This window comes from Peromyscus maniculatus, chromosome 22, assembly GCF_049852395.1.
Source record: "Peromyscus maniculatus bairdii isolate BWxNUB_F1_BW_parent chromosome 22, HU_Pman_BW_mat_3.1, whole genome shotgun sequence".
Taxonomy (NCBI): Eukaryota; Metazoa; Chordata; class Mammalia; order Rodentia; family Cricetidae; genus Peromyscus; species Peromyscus maniculatus.
In genome coordinates, this window is record NC_134873.1 from 18,430,227 (window position 1) to 18,449,174 (window position 18,948).

At 43.6% G+C, this 18,948-nt stretch overlaps 1 protein-coding gene and 1 long non-coding RNA gene across 32 annotated transcripts in view; one reads left to right on the forward strand and one right to left on the reverse strand.

Moving 5' to 3' along the window:
• The window catches only part of LOC143270188 (putative Polycomb group protein ASXL2), a 287,604-nt gene extending 270,209 nt beyond the window's left edge, over positions 1 to 17,395 (reverse strand). For 7 of the 14 annotated variants that reach the window (XM_076559149.1, XM_076559150.1, XM_076559152.1 and 4 more), the window contains exon 1: positions 17,141 to 17,394. In XM_076559149.1, coding sequence (XP_076415264.1) covers positions 17,141 to 17,344 — 204 coding nt within the window. In that variant the 5' untranslated portion in view covers positions 17,345 to 17,394. Of the gene's footprint in view, positions 1 to 7,933; positions 12,264 to 16,625; positions 16,761 to 17,140 lie in introns of those variants that run through there. The other 7 variants (XR_013047178.1, XM_076559155.1, XM_076559156.1 and 4 more) reach the window with 4 other exon arrangements.
• The window catches only part of LOC121826357 (uncharacterized), a 73,550-nt gene continuing 71,053 nt past the window's right edge, over positions 16,452 to 18,948 (forward strand). For 2 of the 18 annotated variants that reach the window (XR_013047203.1, XR_013047205.1), the window contains exon 1: positions 17,512 to 17,751. This is a non-coding gene — a long non-coding RNA (uncharacterized LOC121826357). Of the gene's footprint in view, positions 16,751 to 17,369; positions 17,752 to 18,948 lie in introns of those variants that run through there. The other 16 variants (XR_013047210.1, XR_013047213.1, XR_013047212.1 and 13 more) reach the window with 16 other exon arrangements.

An 18,948-nucleotide genomic window follows, 5' to 3' on the forward strand; every position in this document is an offset into this window, starting at 1 on the left:
ACAAGGTTCCTAAAGGACTTACTAACACTATTCCTCAGCCAGAAATAGTGGTGCAGGACTTTATTTTTTCAGCACCCAGGAGCCAGAGATGCAGAGGCAGGCACCGGATCCCTTTGAGTTCCATGCCAGCCTAGTCTACATAGCAAATTCCAAGTGGGCCAGGGCTATATAGTAAGACCCTGTCTCAAACAAAACAAAGCAAAGCAAAACAAAACAAAAAGCAGGATTTAAATTATCAGTCTCTAGTAAGTTCATTCAAGAAGTGAAAAGATGAATGAAGAGTCTGAATTTTGTGTAACGTGGATCATTTAATTTTACATTTAAAATGTTAATAACATAATAATCTCTTAATGTCTGGCATAAGAATTATTCACTATCACTTCTCGGCCTTTTGGCTAAGATCAAGTGAAGAGTTATTTACTGACCAAAAAGCCTTAAACAGGATAACTAATACTTTGTAGTCACAGAGATCAACCAGAACACAAGCAGATTAAGGTTTCGGAAGTCTGTGCTACACAAGATACACAAGATGACTATCAAACCAACTAGGTGGCTAATGGGACAGGAGGAAAAAAAAAAGTCAAATCTGAAATAAATTAAAAAAAAAAAAGAAAAGTCAAATCTGAGTCAGGCGTGGTAGCACAGGATTTTAATTCCAGCACTTGGAGGTAGTGTCGTGTGGACCTCTGTGTTCGAAGATAACCTGGTCTACAGAGTTTGCTCCAGGACAGCCAGGGCTACACAGAGAAAAATCCTTATCTTGACCAAAAAAAATTTTAAAAATTAAAAAAAAAAGGGTGGGGGGGAGCCAGGCTGGAGAAATTTCAGCAGTAAAGAACAATGGATTATCTTCCAAATGATCCAGGTTCAATTCCTAGAACCAATATGAAGGTTCACAACCTCTGTAACTTCAGTTTCAAAGAATCCCACACCCTCTTCTGGCCTTAACAGCACCAAGTGTGCAGGAAAAACACTCAAACACATAAAAATAACATTTTTAGGCCGGGCGGTGGTGGAGCACGCCTTTAATCCCAGCACTCGGGAGGCAGAGGCAGGCGGATCTCTGTGAGTTCGAGGCCAGCCTGGGCTACCAAGTGAGTTCCAGGAAAGGCGCAAAGCTACACAGAGAAACCCTGCCTCGGAAAAAAAAAAAAAACATTTTTAAAAAAGGGCCAAAATGCTTCTGCAGTTATAGTGGTCAACAATGTCTAATCTGCAAGGTTAATAGAAACATTCTGTTTTTCAACAACAAAATTACTTTAACTAGCTGTGAGAACTCAGACTCCATTTAATCAGGAAAAGGCATCAGATTCAGCAGACTTAGCAGTGAACTGGCATCCAGGTCAACAACTAACACTGAATTCTTCCTAGAACATCAAATCAAACAGGGAATGGGAGTCAACCAACTACTTTTGCCAATGACAGAAATGAATTTCCACACCAAGACAAAAGGAGAGCCTAGCCATTCCAAATTTTGATTCCCTCATGAGAAGCGGGTACAGTTTTGACATTTGCTTCATCCTCCAAACTTCTACTACCTGATATTTGAAACCGAGGAACCAAATGAAGTCAAGATGCTACTTTCCCACCTACCAAACTCACTATATACGAACACTGTGACAGCTTAGAAACTGAACTTTACACAGGAAAGTCATCCCGCTGAAGGAGGAACAGAAGGAGAGAGAAAGGAACACAGGCACTTCAAACTGCAAACACAACTAGCTAGGAGATGGTGGTGCACGCCTTTCACCCCAGCACTCCAGAGTCAAAGGTAGGGCGATCTCTGTGAGTTCTAGGCCAGTCTGCTCTACAGAGTGAACTCCAGGACAGCCAGGGTTATACTGAGAAACCCTGTCTCAAAAAAAGAAAAGAAAGAAGAAGGAAGGGAGGGAGGGAGGGAGGGAGGAAACAGAACTAAATAGTGAGGGGACTCTTGCACAAAGAACCAAGGGGAAGGAACTCTAACAAGTTTCTAAACTCCATTATGCCGACATTCTAATATCAGTCCTCTCTACTCAAGCCGTACTCTTCCTATGTCTAGTGAATTGTGCTGGATTTCACCCAAAGTTAAGAAGCACTTATTCCTTCCAAGTAGCCAGTATTATTTCTTCAAGGTCAGTGACTGTTACATAGTAATGACGCCACAAACAGACAAGGTTACTCCAGGAGGAGGAGGAGGAGGAGGAGGAGGAGGAGGAGGAGGAGGAGGAGGAGGAGGAGGAGACAATTAAATTCAAGAAGGTAAGTTATACTATCAACAACACTGGCACTGAGCGGGATGATTAAAGGTTTTCTCCTTGTTTGTCCCCTCCGTATTTCCTATTCTGTACAAGTTTTTATTTTAACCTAGAGCTGTCTGCTTTATGTAATATTCCCTTTCATGGATTCTACCTTTATTGAGTCATACATGACATAAAAGTGATAAGGCTGGTACTATGTGAAGTAACATGCATGCATTCATTAACATAATCTGAAGAAAAGCCGGGAGTAAACAGGAAAACATTATCACACACAAAGTTGTCTGAGAAAAATCAATGAGAAAATACTTATTCAAAGAAAGCAATAGAAGAAAGAGCTCAGAATTGCATGCTGAGGCAGAAGGGTCTTGAATTCCAGGACAACCTGTGCTATATGGCAAGACTGTGTCAAAAGCAAGCAAAACACACCCCCTTAATATTTAGAGGGAAACTAATAAAAGGAAGAAATGTTAATAAATCAAACACAATTAGAAACACAAAAACAATTAGAATTTTATAAGAAAAATTCAGATGGAAATACATTTGCTTATAGTGTAAAGTTCTCTCATTATGCATGGTAATATTTAATCATAATTGAACATCAAAGTGCTCTTATCTTTTAAGCAAAAAAAAAAAAAAGTAATATTAGCCTTGGAACAGAACTCCAAAACTCAAAACCCTGGGTGTGGTAATGTACATATACAATCTCAGCACAAGAGGCTAGAGAAGATCAAGAGTCCAAATGTTATGTGTATTGATTGGTGTTTTGCCTGTGTGTATGTCTGTGAGGGTGTTGGATCCCCTGGAACTGGAGTTTCATACGATTGTGAGCTGCCATGTAGGTGCTGGGATTGAACCCAGGTCACCCTAGGTTATATAGTGAATTTAAAGACAGCCTGTTCTAATTTCAAAAAAAAAAAAATAGCAACAATAAAAAGCTAAAACTATGGCCTAGCAATTTATTCCTAATAAAAAATAACTAAAAGCATATACTGAGACAAAGAACTGTGCAAACATGTTCATAAAAACCTTTTCCAGGGGCTGGAGAGATGGCTCAGCAGTTAAGAGCACTGACTGCTCTTCCAGAGGACCTGGGTTCAATTCCCAGCACCCACATGGCAGCTCACCACTGTCTGTAACTCAAGTTCTAACACACTTACACAAACATATTAAAAAATACTAAATTATGTTTTACAAAAAACCTTATTCACCATTAAAAACTATGTAACATATTTAGAAAAATGATTTGAAAACTACACAGCTGTATGTGTCTCACTGGAAACAAAGGTCGACCTTTCAGTACCCATAGAAATGGACTACCAACCTTAAAATCTATACTCAGCAAGAACACTCAACTAGGAACGGTGGCCCCTGTTGGAATAGCAGAACTCCAGAGGCTAAGGCAAGAAGAACCAGCTGGGTTAGACCCTATCCAAAACAAAACACCCTTCTTGAATGAAAGTAAAATAAAGTTATTCTCAGGAGCTGGATAAATGCCTCAGTGGTTAGAAGCACAAAATGTTCTTCTGGAGGAGGTTCATTTTCCAGCACCCACATCAGGCAGCTCACAAATACCTATCTATGACTCTAGCTCCAGGGGAATACAATTTAACTCGGACCTCTGCAAGCACAGGCACACACACACTTAACAATTTTACAAGACTAAGTTGTTCTTGGCCAGGCAGTGGTGGTATACACAATTAATCCCAGCACTCAGGAGGCAGAGGCAGGTGCATCTCTGGAGTTCAAAGCCAGCCTGGTCTACAGAAAGAGCTCCAGGACAGCCAGAACTACACAGCGAAACAATCTTAAAAAGCCAAAAAAAAAATTTAAAAACAAAGTTTTATTTTGTTGTTGTTTGTTTTTTTCAAGACAGAGTTTCTCTGTGTAGCTTTTGGAGCCTGTCCTGGCACTCTGTAGCCCAGGCTGGCCTTGAAATCAGAGATTCTCCTGCCTCTGCCTCCCAAGTGCTGGGATTAAAGGTGTGAGCCACCACCACGCAGCTAAAGTCACTCTTACAGAGAATATGTGCAGAAAAGGAAAAGAACAGAGCAAGCCTGTAACTACTGTCCTTATTTTGTCCTGCCTCCAACAACTGGCCATTGACTGGTATATGAGAACTTGGACTTGGAGAGAAATTTTCCTGTACAAACCATGTGATTTATGTGAACATCTGCTTTCCTTCTAGAAATTCAGAATTGTGATATATGCTGACCTGTTCTCAATAAAAAAAAAAAAAAAAAAAAAAAAAAAAAACTCCCTGGCACTGTTTCGTGACAGACGTTTTACTTTTATTCCTTGTCATAATTCACTCCTGGAGGCACTAAGTTGTGATCCTACTCAGAAACCACTTGAAACCTTCCTCCAAATTTCACCTCAAGCATATTTCCATCTATCTACCCACTTCAATTTGAATGTTTTGTATGTAAATACACATTCACACATGTGTACCTGTGGGTGGATGCCAAAGGTCAACCTCAAGTACATTACCCTTAGCAGCCCTCCACTGGACTTCCTTTTTGAGACATTCTCTCACTTAGGCCTGGGGCTCATTGCTGGCCAGTGGATTCCAGGGGTCTGCCTGTCTTCCTTCCCCAGTCCTAGGATTACAAGCATACATACCATACCTGGCTTTTTACGTGGGTGCTGAGGATCCAAACTCAGGTCCTCCTGCTTGTGTACACTTGACCAAGTGAATCATCTTCCCAGCCTTGTTGTTTTCTCCTTGAAACAAAGTCTCAATCCAAATCCTGCCTCCATATCCCCCAAGTTTTGAGGTCACAGGCCCATGCACCATGTCCTGCTTCTACTGCACCCAGTTGTGACTGAATTCTACGCCATAATAAATGACAGTGATTAGTCTGACTAAAAGCCCAGCCCCGTGTGTTGTCTTACAGAATTACTAAACCTGGAGGTGGTATCAGGGATCTCTCCCACAAAAAAGAAACTAGGAGTCTGTTGCTAGGAGACCATGTTCTAAAAGACAGCTAAAAGTTTTCAAGGCAGAAGAGAAATACTATCAGAATCTGAACAATAAATAATGAAAGAACAAGTCGGACTCAGTGACGTACTCCAGCAGAAGTGGAAGGATCAGAAGTTCAAGGTCATTCTTGACTCCATAGGGAATTCCAGGCCAGTGTGGGCTACATGAGACTCTATCTCAAAAAAAATATAATATAAAAACAATATGAAGAGTTGGGAGCTGAAGAGATGGTTCAGAGGTTAAGAGCACTCACTGGCTGCTCTTCCAGAAGACTCTGGTTCAATTCCTAGCACCCACATAGCAGCTCACAACCATTTTTAACCTCAGTTCCAGGGAATTCAATGCCCTCTTCTGACCTCCAAGGGCACCAGACATGCACACAGTATACAAATATACATACAGGCAAAACATCCATACACATAAAATAATAAATTAAAAAAAAATAATAAAGAGCAAATATATGGTAAGTATAATAGGCTTTCTCCTGAACTTTCAAAATTATTTTCCATGCCAGGTATGGTGGCTCACACCTTTAATCCCAGCACTTAGAAGGCAGATAGGGGATCTCTGTGAGTTCGAAGCCAGCCTGGACCACCAAGAGAATTCCAGGACAGCCAAGGCTATTACACAGAGAAACTCTGCATGGAAAAACTATATAGTCTTTTTTGTGTTTATATATATATATATGTGTGTGTGTGTGTGTGTGTGTGTGTGTGTGTGTGTGTGTGTGTATATAAAAATTCATTCCATAGTTATATGCAAAATTATAATCTTTCATGGGCTTTCTAATTTGTAGTATCATAAGACAATGGCAATATATACAGGTTAGTAAGGGAACTATATGGTGATAAGTAAAACAATGATTCTAAAAGGTAGGTATACTCTCTTCTCTAGAGCAATGTGGGGTGACGACAAACACAAAATGAGACAACTTAGAAAGAAGGTGTGGTGGCTCACACCTACGATAATAGCGGAGGCCATGAGGCAAGGCTAGGAGGTGGAGGCAGAAAGATCAACAGGAATTTGAGGTCAGCCTGGACTAGCTCTCACAGTGAGAGACCCTATCTCAAAGAGCCAAAGAAGTGGAGAGTGGCCCCATGAGCCACCCCCTTCCTGGAAATCTTGGCTGTTAATGGCTGCCAGAGGAGGAGGAAGGGGCATTTTCTTCAGTGGCTACACTGGGAAGTGCCCACAATCCCGTCAATAACCCCTCCTCCATGCACCTGTAAGCAACCCAAATGAAAACTCACTGGGCCACCAAACTGTTATCAGCAAAGAAAGTACAAGGGAAAGGAGGGAAGAGGAAGGGCATCAGCAGGAGGAGGAGACAAGGCAGGATAATGGTGGATAAAATGATAAAAATTCATGGACATGGATGAAAATGTTGTAATGGAATTCATTATTATGTATAACTTAATGTGGACTAATAAAAACCATTAAAGATAAGTAAGCCAGGCATGAGGACTAAGAACTAAGATCCCAGCACTCAGGGCCAGCCTGGCCTACATAGCAAGTTCCAGGCCAGTTAAGGCTATAGTGCAAGACTCTACCTCACCAAATGAGCAAAAACAAATAATAATAAAGAAATGGTATAACTTTTGTGTGAAAGAAGCACACTAAAGCTCCTTACACTTCAGGAGACCAACAGAATTTGAGAACAAGGTCCAGCTGGAGAACTCCATGTGTAATACATGTGGGGAGAAGAAACGTAAAATGACAACCGTGTGAAGGAAGGCCAAGGGAGGAAACACCCAGCCAGGCACACTCGACTTTCCAACCTCTCTAACAAACCCCACACACGGCCCAACCACCTCAGACAGACATGCTAGCTCCTGCATAAAAAGCTACTATTCCCAGAAGAAAAACACGTCACGTCGATTTTTTTCAACCTTCCACCCTTGCAGCCTTTCTCTTCCAGTACTTCACAATACTCAAAGTTGAATTAGCAATATATCGGACATTTTTCAGTCTTCCTTCTCCTCACCTTGTGCCTCATTTTACAATGATCTGTAAATTTTCTATCCATCATCTTTAAGATTTTCACTTTTGTATGGGGACATGTGTTGTGTCTATACACGTGAATGCAGGTGTCTGTGGACTCAGGGAGTTGGATCCCCCTGAAGCGCAAGTTACAGGTGGTTGTAAATGCTAGCCATGGGTACTGGGGATCAAATATGGGTCCTCCGCAAGAGCATTCCATGTTCTTGCCCGGAGGTGTACTCAGGAGGCAGAGGCAGGCGGATCTCTGTGAGTTCAAGGCCAGCCAGGTCTACAAAGCAAGTTCCAGAACAGGCTCCAAAGCTACGCAGAGAAACCCTGTCTGGAGGGCAGGGGGAGCATTCCATGTTCTTAGCCATTGGGCCAAATTGCTCCAGTCTTTACTCACCATTTTTAAACACTGAGGCCTTGAACACTCAAATTTTATTAACTTACCACTACACAGCTTCAACAACATATTTATTCTTTTTTTTTTTTTTTTTTTTTTTTTTTGGTGTTTCGAGACAGGGTTTCTCTGTGTAGCTTTGTGCCTTTCCTGGAGCTCACTTGGTAGCCCAGGCTGGCCTCGAACTCACAGAGATCCGCCTGGCTCTGCCTCCCGAGTGCTGGGATTAAAGGCGTGCGCCACCAACGCCCGGCTCAACATATTTATTCTTATTCATGACTATACATTGTATTATCAAATTTTTGTTAAAGGAATATACATTTATCTCACAATTTCTATGTGTCATGGTTCCAAGCAGATGAAGTGGCCCTCTTAGAATCAGACCACGCTGTGAAAACCAAGTGTCACTGCAGAGTATGAACTCGGCTGAGCTGTGCGGTCCTCACTCCAAGGTCCTTCCCTGTCGTCTTTGCTGGACCTCAGCTGACACTCGCTCAACTTGTAAGGCCGCTTGCCACCTGTCCTCTTTCACACAGAGACCATAGCATGGCTGCTGGGCTTCTCTTGCTTGTTTTTTTGAGACAAGGTCTCACAACACAGTCCAGTACGGCCTAAAACTTACTATCTAACCCATGTGGACTCCAAGCTCCTGGCAAATCGGCCTCAGCCTCTCCGGTGTTAACCCACACCTTCTAGGATAAAAATTATTTCTCTATTTTACCCATTGCTTTTTACATAAAGACACAAAATACACAGTAGGGAAAACTTCATAGCATGCTCATGTATTTCACTGGAGTCAAGCTGGTGGCTCACACTGACTGTTGGTTTGGAGACCAAGCTGGGATGCATGGCAAATGCCAGGCCCAGCAGGATTACAAAAAAGACCCTATCTCAAAACCAAATCAAAAGCGAAGAAGGAAGAAAGGGAGCAGAAAGTACTAACAGCGCCCACAGGAACAGTGTTATTTGAAATTGAGTATCAATAAACCAGCTACTGCATAATTCAAACATCAGTGAGTTAGACTCCAGATGGAGGCCTGAGGATGTGGCTCGTCTGGCACATTGCCTGCCTGGCATACAGGAAGCCCTGGATTTCATTCCTAGCACTGCATGAGTCCAGGTACCACATAAACCTGTCGTGGTGGTGCCCACCTGAAATCCCAGCAGCACTCAGGAGGATCAGGAGTTCAAGGTCATCCTCAAACATACAGCCAGTTCGAGGCAGCCTAATCTACATGAGATCCTATCTCAAAATCTAAATGAATAAAATCACTTAATATCCCCATTTCTCACTCCTTCCCCCTCCCCAAAAACCCTCTCCCAAGGATCTCAAGCCCAGATGCCTCAAATTCATTATGAAGCAGAGAATAACTCTGACCCCTTGATTCTCCTATCTCCACCTCTTAAGCCCATACAAGATTATACCAACAACTCAGTTCATGCCATGAAACCATGCAGTGCTGGGGATAGAACCAATTCATTCTTGTTAGGCAAGCAATCTTCGGACAGAGCTACATCGCCAGCCCACAATTTATAATCTCTTAATGGTTTGAAAAATATTTCATAGGATTCCCAAAACCTAGAAAGAAGAAAAGTTAAAGACTGATCAATTTAATTCCATTAACATTAAATATATATGTGTAGATGTGCAGGGCTAGATAGAGAGATGGCTCAGCAGTTAAGAGCACTTCCTGCTCATGCAGAGGAACCACAGTTCAGTTCCCAACACCTAGGTCAGATGGCTCACAACCACCTCTAACTCCAGTTCCAAGAGGTCCTCTGTGGGCACCTGCACACACATGATACACACTCATACAGACACACACAAATAAAAGTAAATCTTGAAGTACTTATGTATGAGGGTGCACACTTGAGTACATGCCCAGGACAGGGGCCAATAAGATGGGTCAGTGTAGGTAAATGCCTTTGCCAAATAAGCCTGACCTCAGTCTGATCTTTTCCAAAACCCTCAGGAGGAGAGAACCAACTCACAAAAGCTGTCCTCTGCGCACAAACCCCAAATGAAGGTCAGATATCATCTGACTTTCTTTTTATAATACACACCAAACACACACAAAAAATCTGTACAGAAAAGAAAAATCTCCACAAATTCATTCAAAACAAAAAACAGGAAAATAGATCTGTAATATAACAAATTACCTTTATATATAAAAACACTCAGAAATTGACATGAAGGAAATCCCAACACTAGGGAGGTAGGGAGGTAGATGTCTTTAAAAAGACAGACAGACCAGGATATAGGAACTGGAGAGAGAACACAGTGGTTAAGAATCTTTTGTTCTATACGGACCAATGGAATTGAATTGAAGACCTTGACATTAATCCACGCACATATGAACACCTGATTTTTGACAAAGGAGCCAAAACTATACAATGGAAAAAAGAAAGTATCTTCAACAGATGGTGCTGGCATGACTGGTTGTCAATATGTAAAAGATTACAAAGAGATCCATATCTGTCACCATGCACAAAACTCAAGTCCAAGTGGATCAAAGACCTCAACATACATCCAGTTACACTGAACTTGATAGAAGAGAAAGTAGGAAGTACTCTTGAACGCATTGGCACAGGAGGCCACTTCCTAAATATAACACCAGTAGCACAGACACTGGGAACAACAATTAATAAATGAGATGTTTTGAAACTGAGACGCTTTTGTAGGGCAAAAGACACAGTCAATAAGACAAAACTACAGCCTACAGAATGGGAAAAGACCCTCACCAACCCCACATCTGACAGAGCACTGATCTCCAAAGTATATAAAGAACTCAAGAAACTAGACATCAAAATACTGAACAGTCCAATTAAAAAATGGGCTAAAGAGCTAAACAGAATTCTCAAAAGAAGAATCTCAAATGGCTGAAAGACATTTAAAGAAATGCTCAACATCCTTAGTGTGGGAGCCCGTTCTGGGGTTCCTCGTGGCTTTACCCAGCAGGTCCGAATAGAGGATGATCAGGACCACGGGCCTGAGTGCAGGTGTCTGAGATGGCCTGCACTTGGCTGTGCTGGGGGAGGAGGTCTTTTGCTCCACCCCTTGGCGTCTCTATAAAAACCCTGGACCAGAGACAGTCGGGGGCCCGTTGGAATAGGTTCCAGGCCCTCTCGAGGCTATCCTTTATTTTCTATCTGTTTATCTCCGCAAGATTCTCCGCTATAAATCCTTCTATCTAATATTTCCTGCTGCTCACACTCAAGAAAACTCTGGGAAGCTGTGGGGGTGGTGGGTAAACGCCCCACACCTTAGTCATCAGAGAAATGCAAATCAAAACGACTCTGAGATACCACCTCATACCTGTCAGAATGGCTATGACCAAAAACACTAATGACAGTCTATGTTGGAGAGGATGCAGAGCAAAGGAAACACTCCTCCACTGTTGGTGGGAGTGCAAACTTGTACAACCACTGTGGAAATCAGTATGGCGGTTTCTCAGAAAATTGGGAATTGATCTACCTCAATACCCAGCCATACCACTCTTGGGCATATACCCAAGGAATGCTCAATCATACCACAAAGATACATGCTCAACTATGTTCATAGCAGCACTATTCACAATAGCCAGAACCTGGAAACAACCTAGATCCCTGTAATTGAAGAATGGATTAAGAAAATGTGGTACATATACACAATGGAGTACTACTCAGCAGAGAAAAACAATGACAGCAGGAAATTTGCAGGCAAATGGATGGAACTAGGAAATATCATCCTGAGTGAGGAAACCCAGACCCAGAAGGACAACCATGGTATGTACTCACTCATAAGTGGATACTAGATATAAAGTAAAGGACAATCAGACTGCAACCCACAGAACCAGGGAAGCTACATAGCAGGGGGAACCCTAGGATGACTGTGGCTTATAAGAATCACTCAATCACTGGGCAAGCCTCAGTGAAACATTTCACTATTAGGATAAAAATTTGTACTGTATCAAGCTGATGATAGAAAATAATAATAATAACAAACAAACAAAAAAGAATATTTTGTTCTTCCAGGACCCAAGTTTGGGCTAGGCAGCTCACTGCTCCAGCTTTGGGATATCTAACACCCTCTTCTAGACTCTGCAGGTACCTGCACCACATGGCATACACACAGAGAGACAAACACATACATATAAATAAAAACTAAAATTTTAAAGATCAGGAATAACATAGAAAAAGACTAAAGATAAAATCTGAATAGCAAAGTTTACTGGCAAAAAATACAAATATTGTATTTTTGTAAGTTGAAGAACATCTACAATCTCAGCTACTCAGGACACTGATGCAGGACCAGCCTGGGCTACACAATAAGTTCAAGTCCAGCCTGGACAACTTAGTGAGACTGTCTCAAAACTTAAAATGAGGGTCAGAGGCATGACACTATGGGTGCACATGAATGTAGCACCTGGCTAGCAAACACAAGGCCCTAAATTCAATCCCCAGTTTGAATATAACAATAAATAGTCAGCTGGGTGGTGGTGGTGGTGGTGGTGGTGGTGGTGGTGGTGGTGGTGGTGGTGGTGCATGCCTTTAATCCCAGGATTTAGGAGGCAGAGGCAGGCTCTGTGAATTCAAGGCCAGCCTGGTCTACAGAGTTCCAGGACAGGCTCCAAAGCTACACAGAGAAATCCTATTTAAAAAAAAAAAATGTAATAATAGTCAATAAACATGGGAAATTACTTTAATTCTGTATTATCCAATAATAGCCATATACCGATATTTTTGTTTGTTTGGTTTTGTTTTGTTTTGGAGACAGGGTTTCTCTGTGTAGCTTTGGAGCCTGTCCTGGAACTCACTCTGTAGCCCAGGCTGGCCTTGAACTCTGGAGATCCGCCTACCTCTGCCTCTGCCTTTCGAGTGCTGGAATTAAAGGCATGTGCCACCACCGCCTGGCCCACATACTGATTTTTAGCAGTAATTAAGATTAAATAAAATGTTAAATGCAGTTTGTAATCACAGTGGCCATTTTAGGTGTTCAAAGGCCATGGAATATTTTTAGCACATGACAACACAGATACCATTATAATTCTGACATAAGTGTATCCCCAAAAGGCTCAAGTGTTGAAGACTTGGCTCCTAATGAGTCAGTGTTCAGGTGGGGGGATTCAAGGAAGTGAATGGATCATGAAGGCATGGTTTCATCAAAGGGCAAATTCACTGATGGATCTGCAATCTGATAGATTTATTATGCAGCGGAAATGTTAAAGAGGTAGGGCCTGGTTACAGAGTTTCTCTATGTAGCCTTGGCTGTCCTGGAACTCTCTCTGTAGACCAGGCTGGCCTCTAGCTCACAGAGATCCACCTGCCTCTGCCTCCCATCACCCGGCAAGGTCGGGCCTAGTTTTAAAAAGTATGTCGTAAGCCGGGAGTGGTGGTACATTCCTTTAACCCCAGCACTAGAAGGCAGAGAAAGACAGATCTCGGAGCTCAAGTTCAAGACCAGTCTAGTCTACAGAGCAAGTTCCAGGACAGCCAGTGGTATGTAGAGAGACCCTGTCTCAGATAGATAGGGTGGGTGGGTGGATGGGTGGGTAGGTCCAATAAAGTAGGTCCTTGGGCATAGGGCACATGCACTACGTTGTCCCAGTTTGTCTCTGTGTCTGTGCACTGGCTTGCTAGCACTTGCACACTCTTTCCAACCCTGCCATCATGAGACTTTGTCTCAAAAAAAGGAAGGTGGCAGCAATTTAGTTATTACCATGAGAAGATATCCATGATATTCATAAAGAAATTATAGAACTTTATGTAATATACACCCTCCACCTGCTTGTATGTTTAGCAAAATGTCAATCTTAGCTAACTTGAGTAGCATTTTTTAAAACATTTATTTTATTTTATATGTATGAGTGTTTTGCCTGCATGTATGTGTGTCTGGTGTCCAGGGTCAGCAGAAAGCATTGGACCCCCTAGAACTGGAGTTATATAGATGGTTGTGAGCCACCATGTGGGTGCTGGGAACTGAACCTCGGTCCTCTGCAAGAGAAACAAGTGCTCTTACACTGAGTCATCTCTCCAGCTCCAAACTGAGCATCTCTAGTATTTTAGTATGCACACTTTTCAGTAAACTAGACTCATCTGAAATTACTTACTTACTTCTGTTTTTTTATTTAAATAAAGAGTTTATATAAATTTTATAGCATTGTTTTTTTCTTTTATTTCTGAGGGAGTTTCATGTAGCCTAGGCCATCCTCAAACTTTACATAGTTGAACCTGGCCTTGAATTTCTGATCCTGCTGAGAGTTTGGGTTATAGACATGAGGCACCATGGGGGCTTCTATATTTGATTTAAAGGGTGTAATTAATACTCTTTAAGTCATATTTTAAAAGTTTTTAAGTTTAGTATATTCAGTAACCTGGAACAAAGCACAACCATCTGTAACTGCAGTTCCAGAGGACCAGACACCCTCTTCTAATCCCAGGTGTGCATGTGGTGCACAGACATGCAGACAGGATATACATACACATGAAATAAATTTACAAAATTTTGAATTCAGGTGTGCATGGTGGCCCCATACAAATAATACTAGTACTTGGAAAGTGGAGATGGGGGAGGCCTGGGCAAGCTGGCCAGATACACATGTAGACCAACTGGCAAGCTTCCAGTTTAGTGGGAGACCATGTCTCAGTAAATAAAGGGGAGAGCAACTGAGAAAAGCAACTGACAGTAGCATCCTCTGGCCTCCACATGCACATCTAGATACACACAGACAGACATCCCTCCCCCAAAACGGCAGCAGAAAAGTAAAATAATTTTTTTTTAAATGGGGAGGAGATACTCTGTAAAGGTGCATTCGGGTACAAGTGCTCTTAAACACTGAGCCATTTCCCCAGCCTACTATTTCTCTGTGTTGTTTTGGAGCCTTTCCTGGAACTCGTTTTGTAGCCCAGGCTGGCCTCGAACTCACAGAGATCCGCCTGGCTCTGCCTCCCGAGTGCTGGGATTAAAGGCGTGCGCCAATACCACCCTGGCGTCTAATCTCGGTCTTTTAAACACTATTTTTCATATAGATATCTGGGGCACAAAATAAGTAAATGTTCTAATTTATTATTTCAGAAAATAAAACAGATGCAAAATTATTCTTCCTGGTTGTCACAATTTCCCAATCATTAAACTATTTAACCCAAAAGATAATTCACAAGGTACTGTACAGATTGAATCAGACATGGTAGTATGTGCTTATGATCCCAACCCTGGAGAGGCTGAGGTAAGAGATCACCTCAAGTTTAAGGCCAGCCTGGATTATACAATGGGCTCTTAATTAGGCAGAGCTACAAAGAGTCCATCTCAAAAACCAAACAAATGCCCGGTGGCGGCAGCGGCGGCAGCAGCACATGCCTTTATTCCCAGCACTCGGGAGGCAGAGCCAGGCGGGGATCTCTGTGAGTTTGAGGTCAGCCTGGTCTACAGAGTGAGTTCCAGGAAAGGCACAAAGCTACACAGAGAAACCCTGTCTCGAAAAACCAAAAAAAAAAAAAAAAAAAAAAAAGGTTAACAAAAAGATATAAAGATTGCTGAGATTCCCGAAATCTTACTGCTTCCAATGCTAAGGACTGCCTGGGCTACAAAGTGAAACCTGATCTCAAAAAACTAAAGCCTAATAAGTAAGTAAAATTAATTCACCTAACTAATTTTGGGATTTGCATACTTTTAACTAAAATAGCATCTTCTCTTTCATTAACAGGAAGCAGTCAATGAGGTGTCCCTGAAGTAGAAAGTAAAACTTCTGTGGAAGAGAAACTCCTCACCACCAAAATATTATTTCTAGAGATGTTTGTTAGGGGAAACTACCAATACTGTCACAAAGACAAATTCCAAGTGGGCGGGAAGAGCACCTGCCTAGTATGCATGATGCCCAGGTTCTATCCTGAGCATCCCATAAAAGTGGGCAAGGTGGTGCCTGCCTATAAACCCAGCACACAAGGAGCAGAGGCAGGAGGATTGCTGCAAATCGGAGGCAACCATTAATGTGAGATTCTAGCCCAAAGTAAGCTAATAAATGTATATAGGGGAAGCATTCAACAACAACGACAAAAATGCAGATTGAATAAACCATATAATTCAGATTTGGGGAAACAAGACTAGGCAGGAGTAAAGGAGTGAACTGAGTTCTTTTTTTCTTCTTCATACTTTCCAATTTTCTCCATGATGAACATTACTTTTGAGTTCTGAAAGTCTCATTTAAAAACAGAAACCAGGATCCGGGCAATGTGGTGCAATCCCAGCACTTGGGAGGCAGACTCGGGGAATCTCTGAGTTCAAGGCCAGCCTGGTCTGTCTGCTAAAAGAAACAGTTATTTACAGTGATCTACAGTGTTATACGGTGGGCTCAAGGACTGCCAGGACTAGACAGAGAAACCCTGTCTCTGAAAACCAGAAAATAGATTAATAACTAAACCAAGACCAGCGAAGTTGCTCAGTGAGTAAAAGTGCTGGCCAGCAAGACTGAGAACCTGCAAACTCCCACAAGTTGTCCTCTCACTTCTGCATGTGCTCCATGGCCATCTGCACATGCCCCGCCCCTAAGACAGACAGACAGACACACACACACACACACACACACACACACACACACACACACACTTGTTTAAAGGAGAAAATAACACCTTATAACCTGTAAGGCTTCACTTACTAAGACCCAACTTGTTGTCCATTTATAAAAGAGGTTGAAATGCTACTAATGTTTAATGTCTTGTTATTTTTTTTACACTTGCAATGATGGAATTTCAATTTCTCCTTAAAGTAACGTTTCTTTGTAAATACACGTTTTTAACTTTTTTTTTCAAAACAAGACTTCACACTAACACTCATTCTGAAATGATTTCTAAATTCCGTATAACAAAATTGTGGGCGGGGGCGGGGTGTGTGTGCCCACTAAACACAATTTCGTCGGTCCACCTTCACTTTGGCTAAAGAAAAGTGGAGGCCCGGTAAACTACACGTCCCACCCATGCATTGCTGCCTTATTCAGAGTAGGTCTCTACGGAAACAGAAAACAAAAAAAAAAAATTCTCCAAGTCCCACCTGTTACTTCGTTTCTAAACACCTCCTGCACTTTCAGCTCGGACGGCAAACACAAAAGCCTCGTGACCTGCCGTTGGCTCCCAGAGCCCGGGGCTGGATGCACGCACAGGGCAACCGCCAAGACGGTAAGGAGCCCCCGCCCCCCCGCTAGGAGCCCCCGCCCCCCCCCACCCCCCCCGGTTACTGGGCAAGCACAACACACCGTGCCGAAACAAGGGCTAGCAGTGCGGGGGCGCCGGCGACGTGACCCCCGACAGGGCAACCTCGGAACACCGAGGGGTCCGCTCGCAGCCCCCGGGAGAACCGGCAGCCAGCCGCGCCACCAACCCCCTCGCGCCGGCGCCCCGCTCTCCTCGGCGCTCGCCAACGCGACCCTAACCGCCGCCCTCTGCGCGCGCTTTCGAGCCCCTCAGCCCGGCCGCGGGGCCAAGTGACCTCCCTTCCCCGGAGACCGGCAGCCCGGCGAGAAAGCCAACTCCTCCCGCCGGCCTTGCCCTCCGCGCCCCGCTCCTTACCGTCTTGGCGGCCTCCGCCCAGGTCCTGCCCTTCTTCCTACGGCCCTTTTCCCTCATGTCGGGTCCTGAACTGACTGGGAGGCATCCGTGCCCCGGCTCCGGCTGCCTTCCCTTGCCTGCTGCGCCCTGCACCGCTTTTCCCGCGGGGCGGGGAAAGGTGGGGGGAAAAGGGGAAGTCGGACCGGAGAAGCAACTCAGCTTCATCCTCCTCCTCCTCCCCCCCGCCCCACTCCCCGAGCCTCGGCGTCAGAGCCGGCTGTCCGGAGCGGCTTCGCCACGCCCCTGCACTTCCGGTCTCGGGCCCGGCTCCGGCGCATGCGCGAGATGGAGGGCGGGCCCTCCAGCGTCTGTGAGGAGGGGGGGGGTCGGATGTTTTGGCGGTCACACCCACCGCGAAGATCCGCCGGCGGAAACGGAATTGGCTCCTTCCGGGGCGGGGGAAAGGCTGAGTGAGCGGTTGCTGACCGCGTGTGTGCGCGAGGGGCGGCTCCGGAGACTTAAAGAGCCCGACGCTCGCCTAAGGGATCCGGCCAAGTACCGTTCCGATAAACTTCAGGTTTTGTTTTATTGTGGAACGATCTTAAACTCCAGGTCCTGTTTTCCCGTTACTGGTAATTACAGGCATGCACCCCTGTGCCCTTGAGCTCATTTTTACAAACTCAATCTTTTTAAAAGATGTACAGCAAGCAGTTCTCGTCTGTAATTAATCTCAGTTTAGTACATGAGATAGGTTAGATTGAGTCACTCAGATCTCGCGTATAGAATGTGGAGAAACCAAAACCAGGTTGTTAGCTCACAAGACTTGCCTCTCAAACTTGGGTGACTTTTTTCAGGCCACTAGAAACCAGTTACATTTTTACATGTAACTCATCTCATCAAAGAAATGTCTTTTACCTCAGTGAACTCAGCCCATGGCACGGTGCCTGTATGTATCAGGCATCCGTTAAATATTTGTTGAATGATTCAGCTATGACTGGTCAAGGACTACTCATTCATAATGTCAGTAATACCCTCTTGAAAAATCTAGAACATGGCATTTACCTAAAGGTTTTTGTTTGTTTGGTTGTTTGGTTGTTTGGTTGGTTAGTTGACTGATTTTGGTTTTTGATTTTTGTTTTGGTTTGGTTTCTTTTTTGAGGTGGTTTCTTCGTGTGACTTTGGCTGTCCTGGAACTCACTCTGTAGACCAGGCTAGCCTCGAACTCACAGAGATCTGCCTGCCTCTGCCTCCCGAGTGCTGGGATTAAAGATGTATGCCACCACCGGCTGAAAGTATTTGTTGTTAATGATACAGGATGCATGTATAGGGGGCTAGGAATAAACCTCAGTGCAAACATTCCTGCCTCCCCTGGATACTGGGTATTAAAACTGCAGACTAGCACAAGCTTTGTACCACTCAGCTATACTCCCAACCATTTTGTTGTTGTTTTTGAGACAGTCTCCCTAAATTATCCACATGGTTCTTTATTTTTCTATTATCAGCTTGATACAGTACAAATTTTTTTTTTTTTTTTTTTTTTTGGTTTTTTTCGAGACAGGGTTTCTCAGTGTAGCTTTGCGCCTTTCCTGGAGCTCACTTGGTAGCCCAGGCTGGTCTCGAACTCACAGAGATCCGCCTGGCTCTGCCTCCCGAGTGCTGGGATTAAAGGCGTGCGCCACCACGCCCGGCTCAAATTCTTATCCTAATAGTGAAATGTTTCACTGAGGCTTGCCCAGTGATTGAGTAAAACCAAAAGTTATTATAAGCCACAGTCATCCTAGGGTTCCCCCTGCTAGGTAGCCTACCTGGTTCTGTGGGTTGCAGTCTAA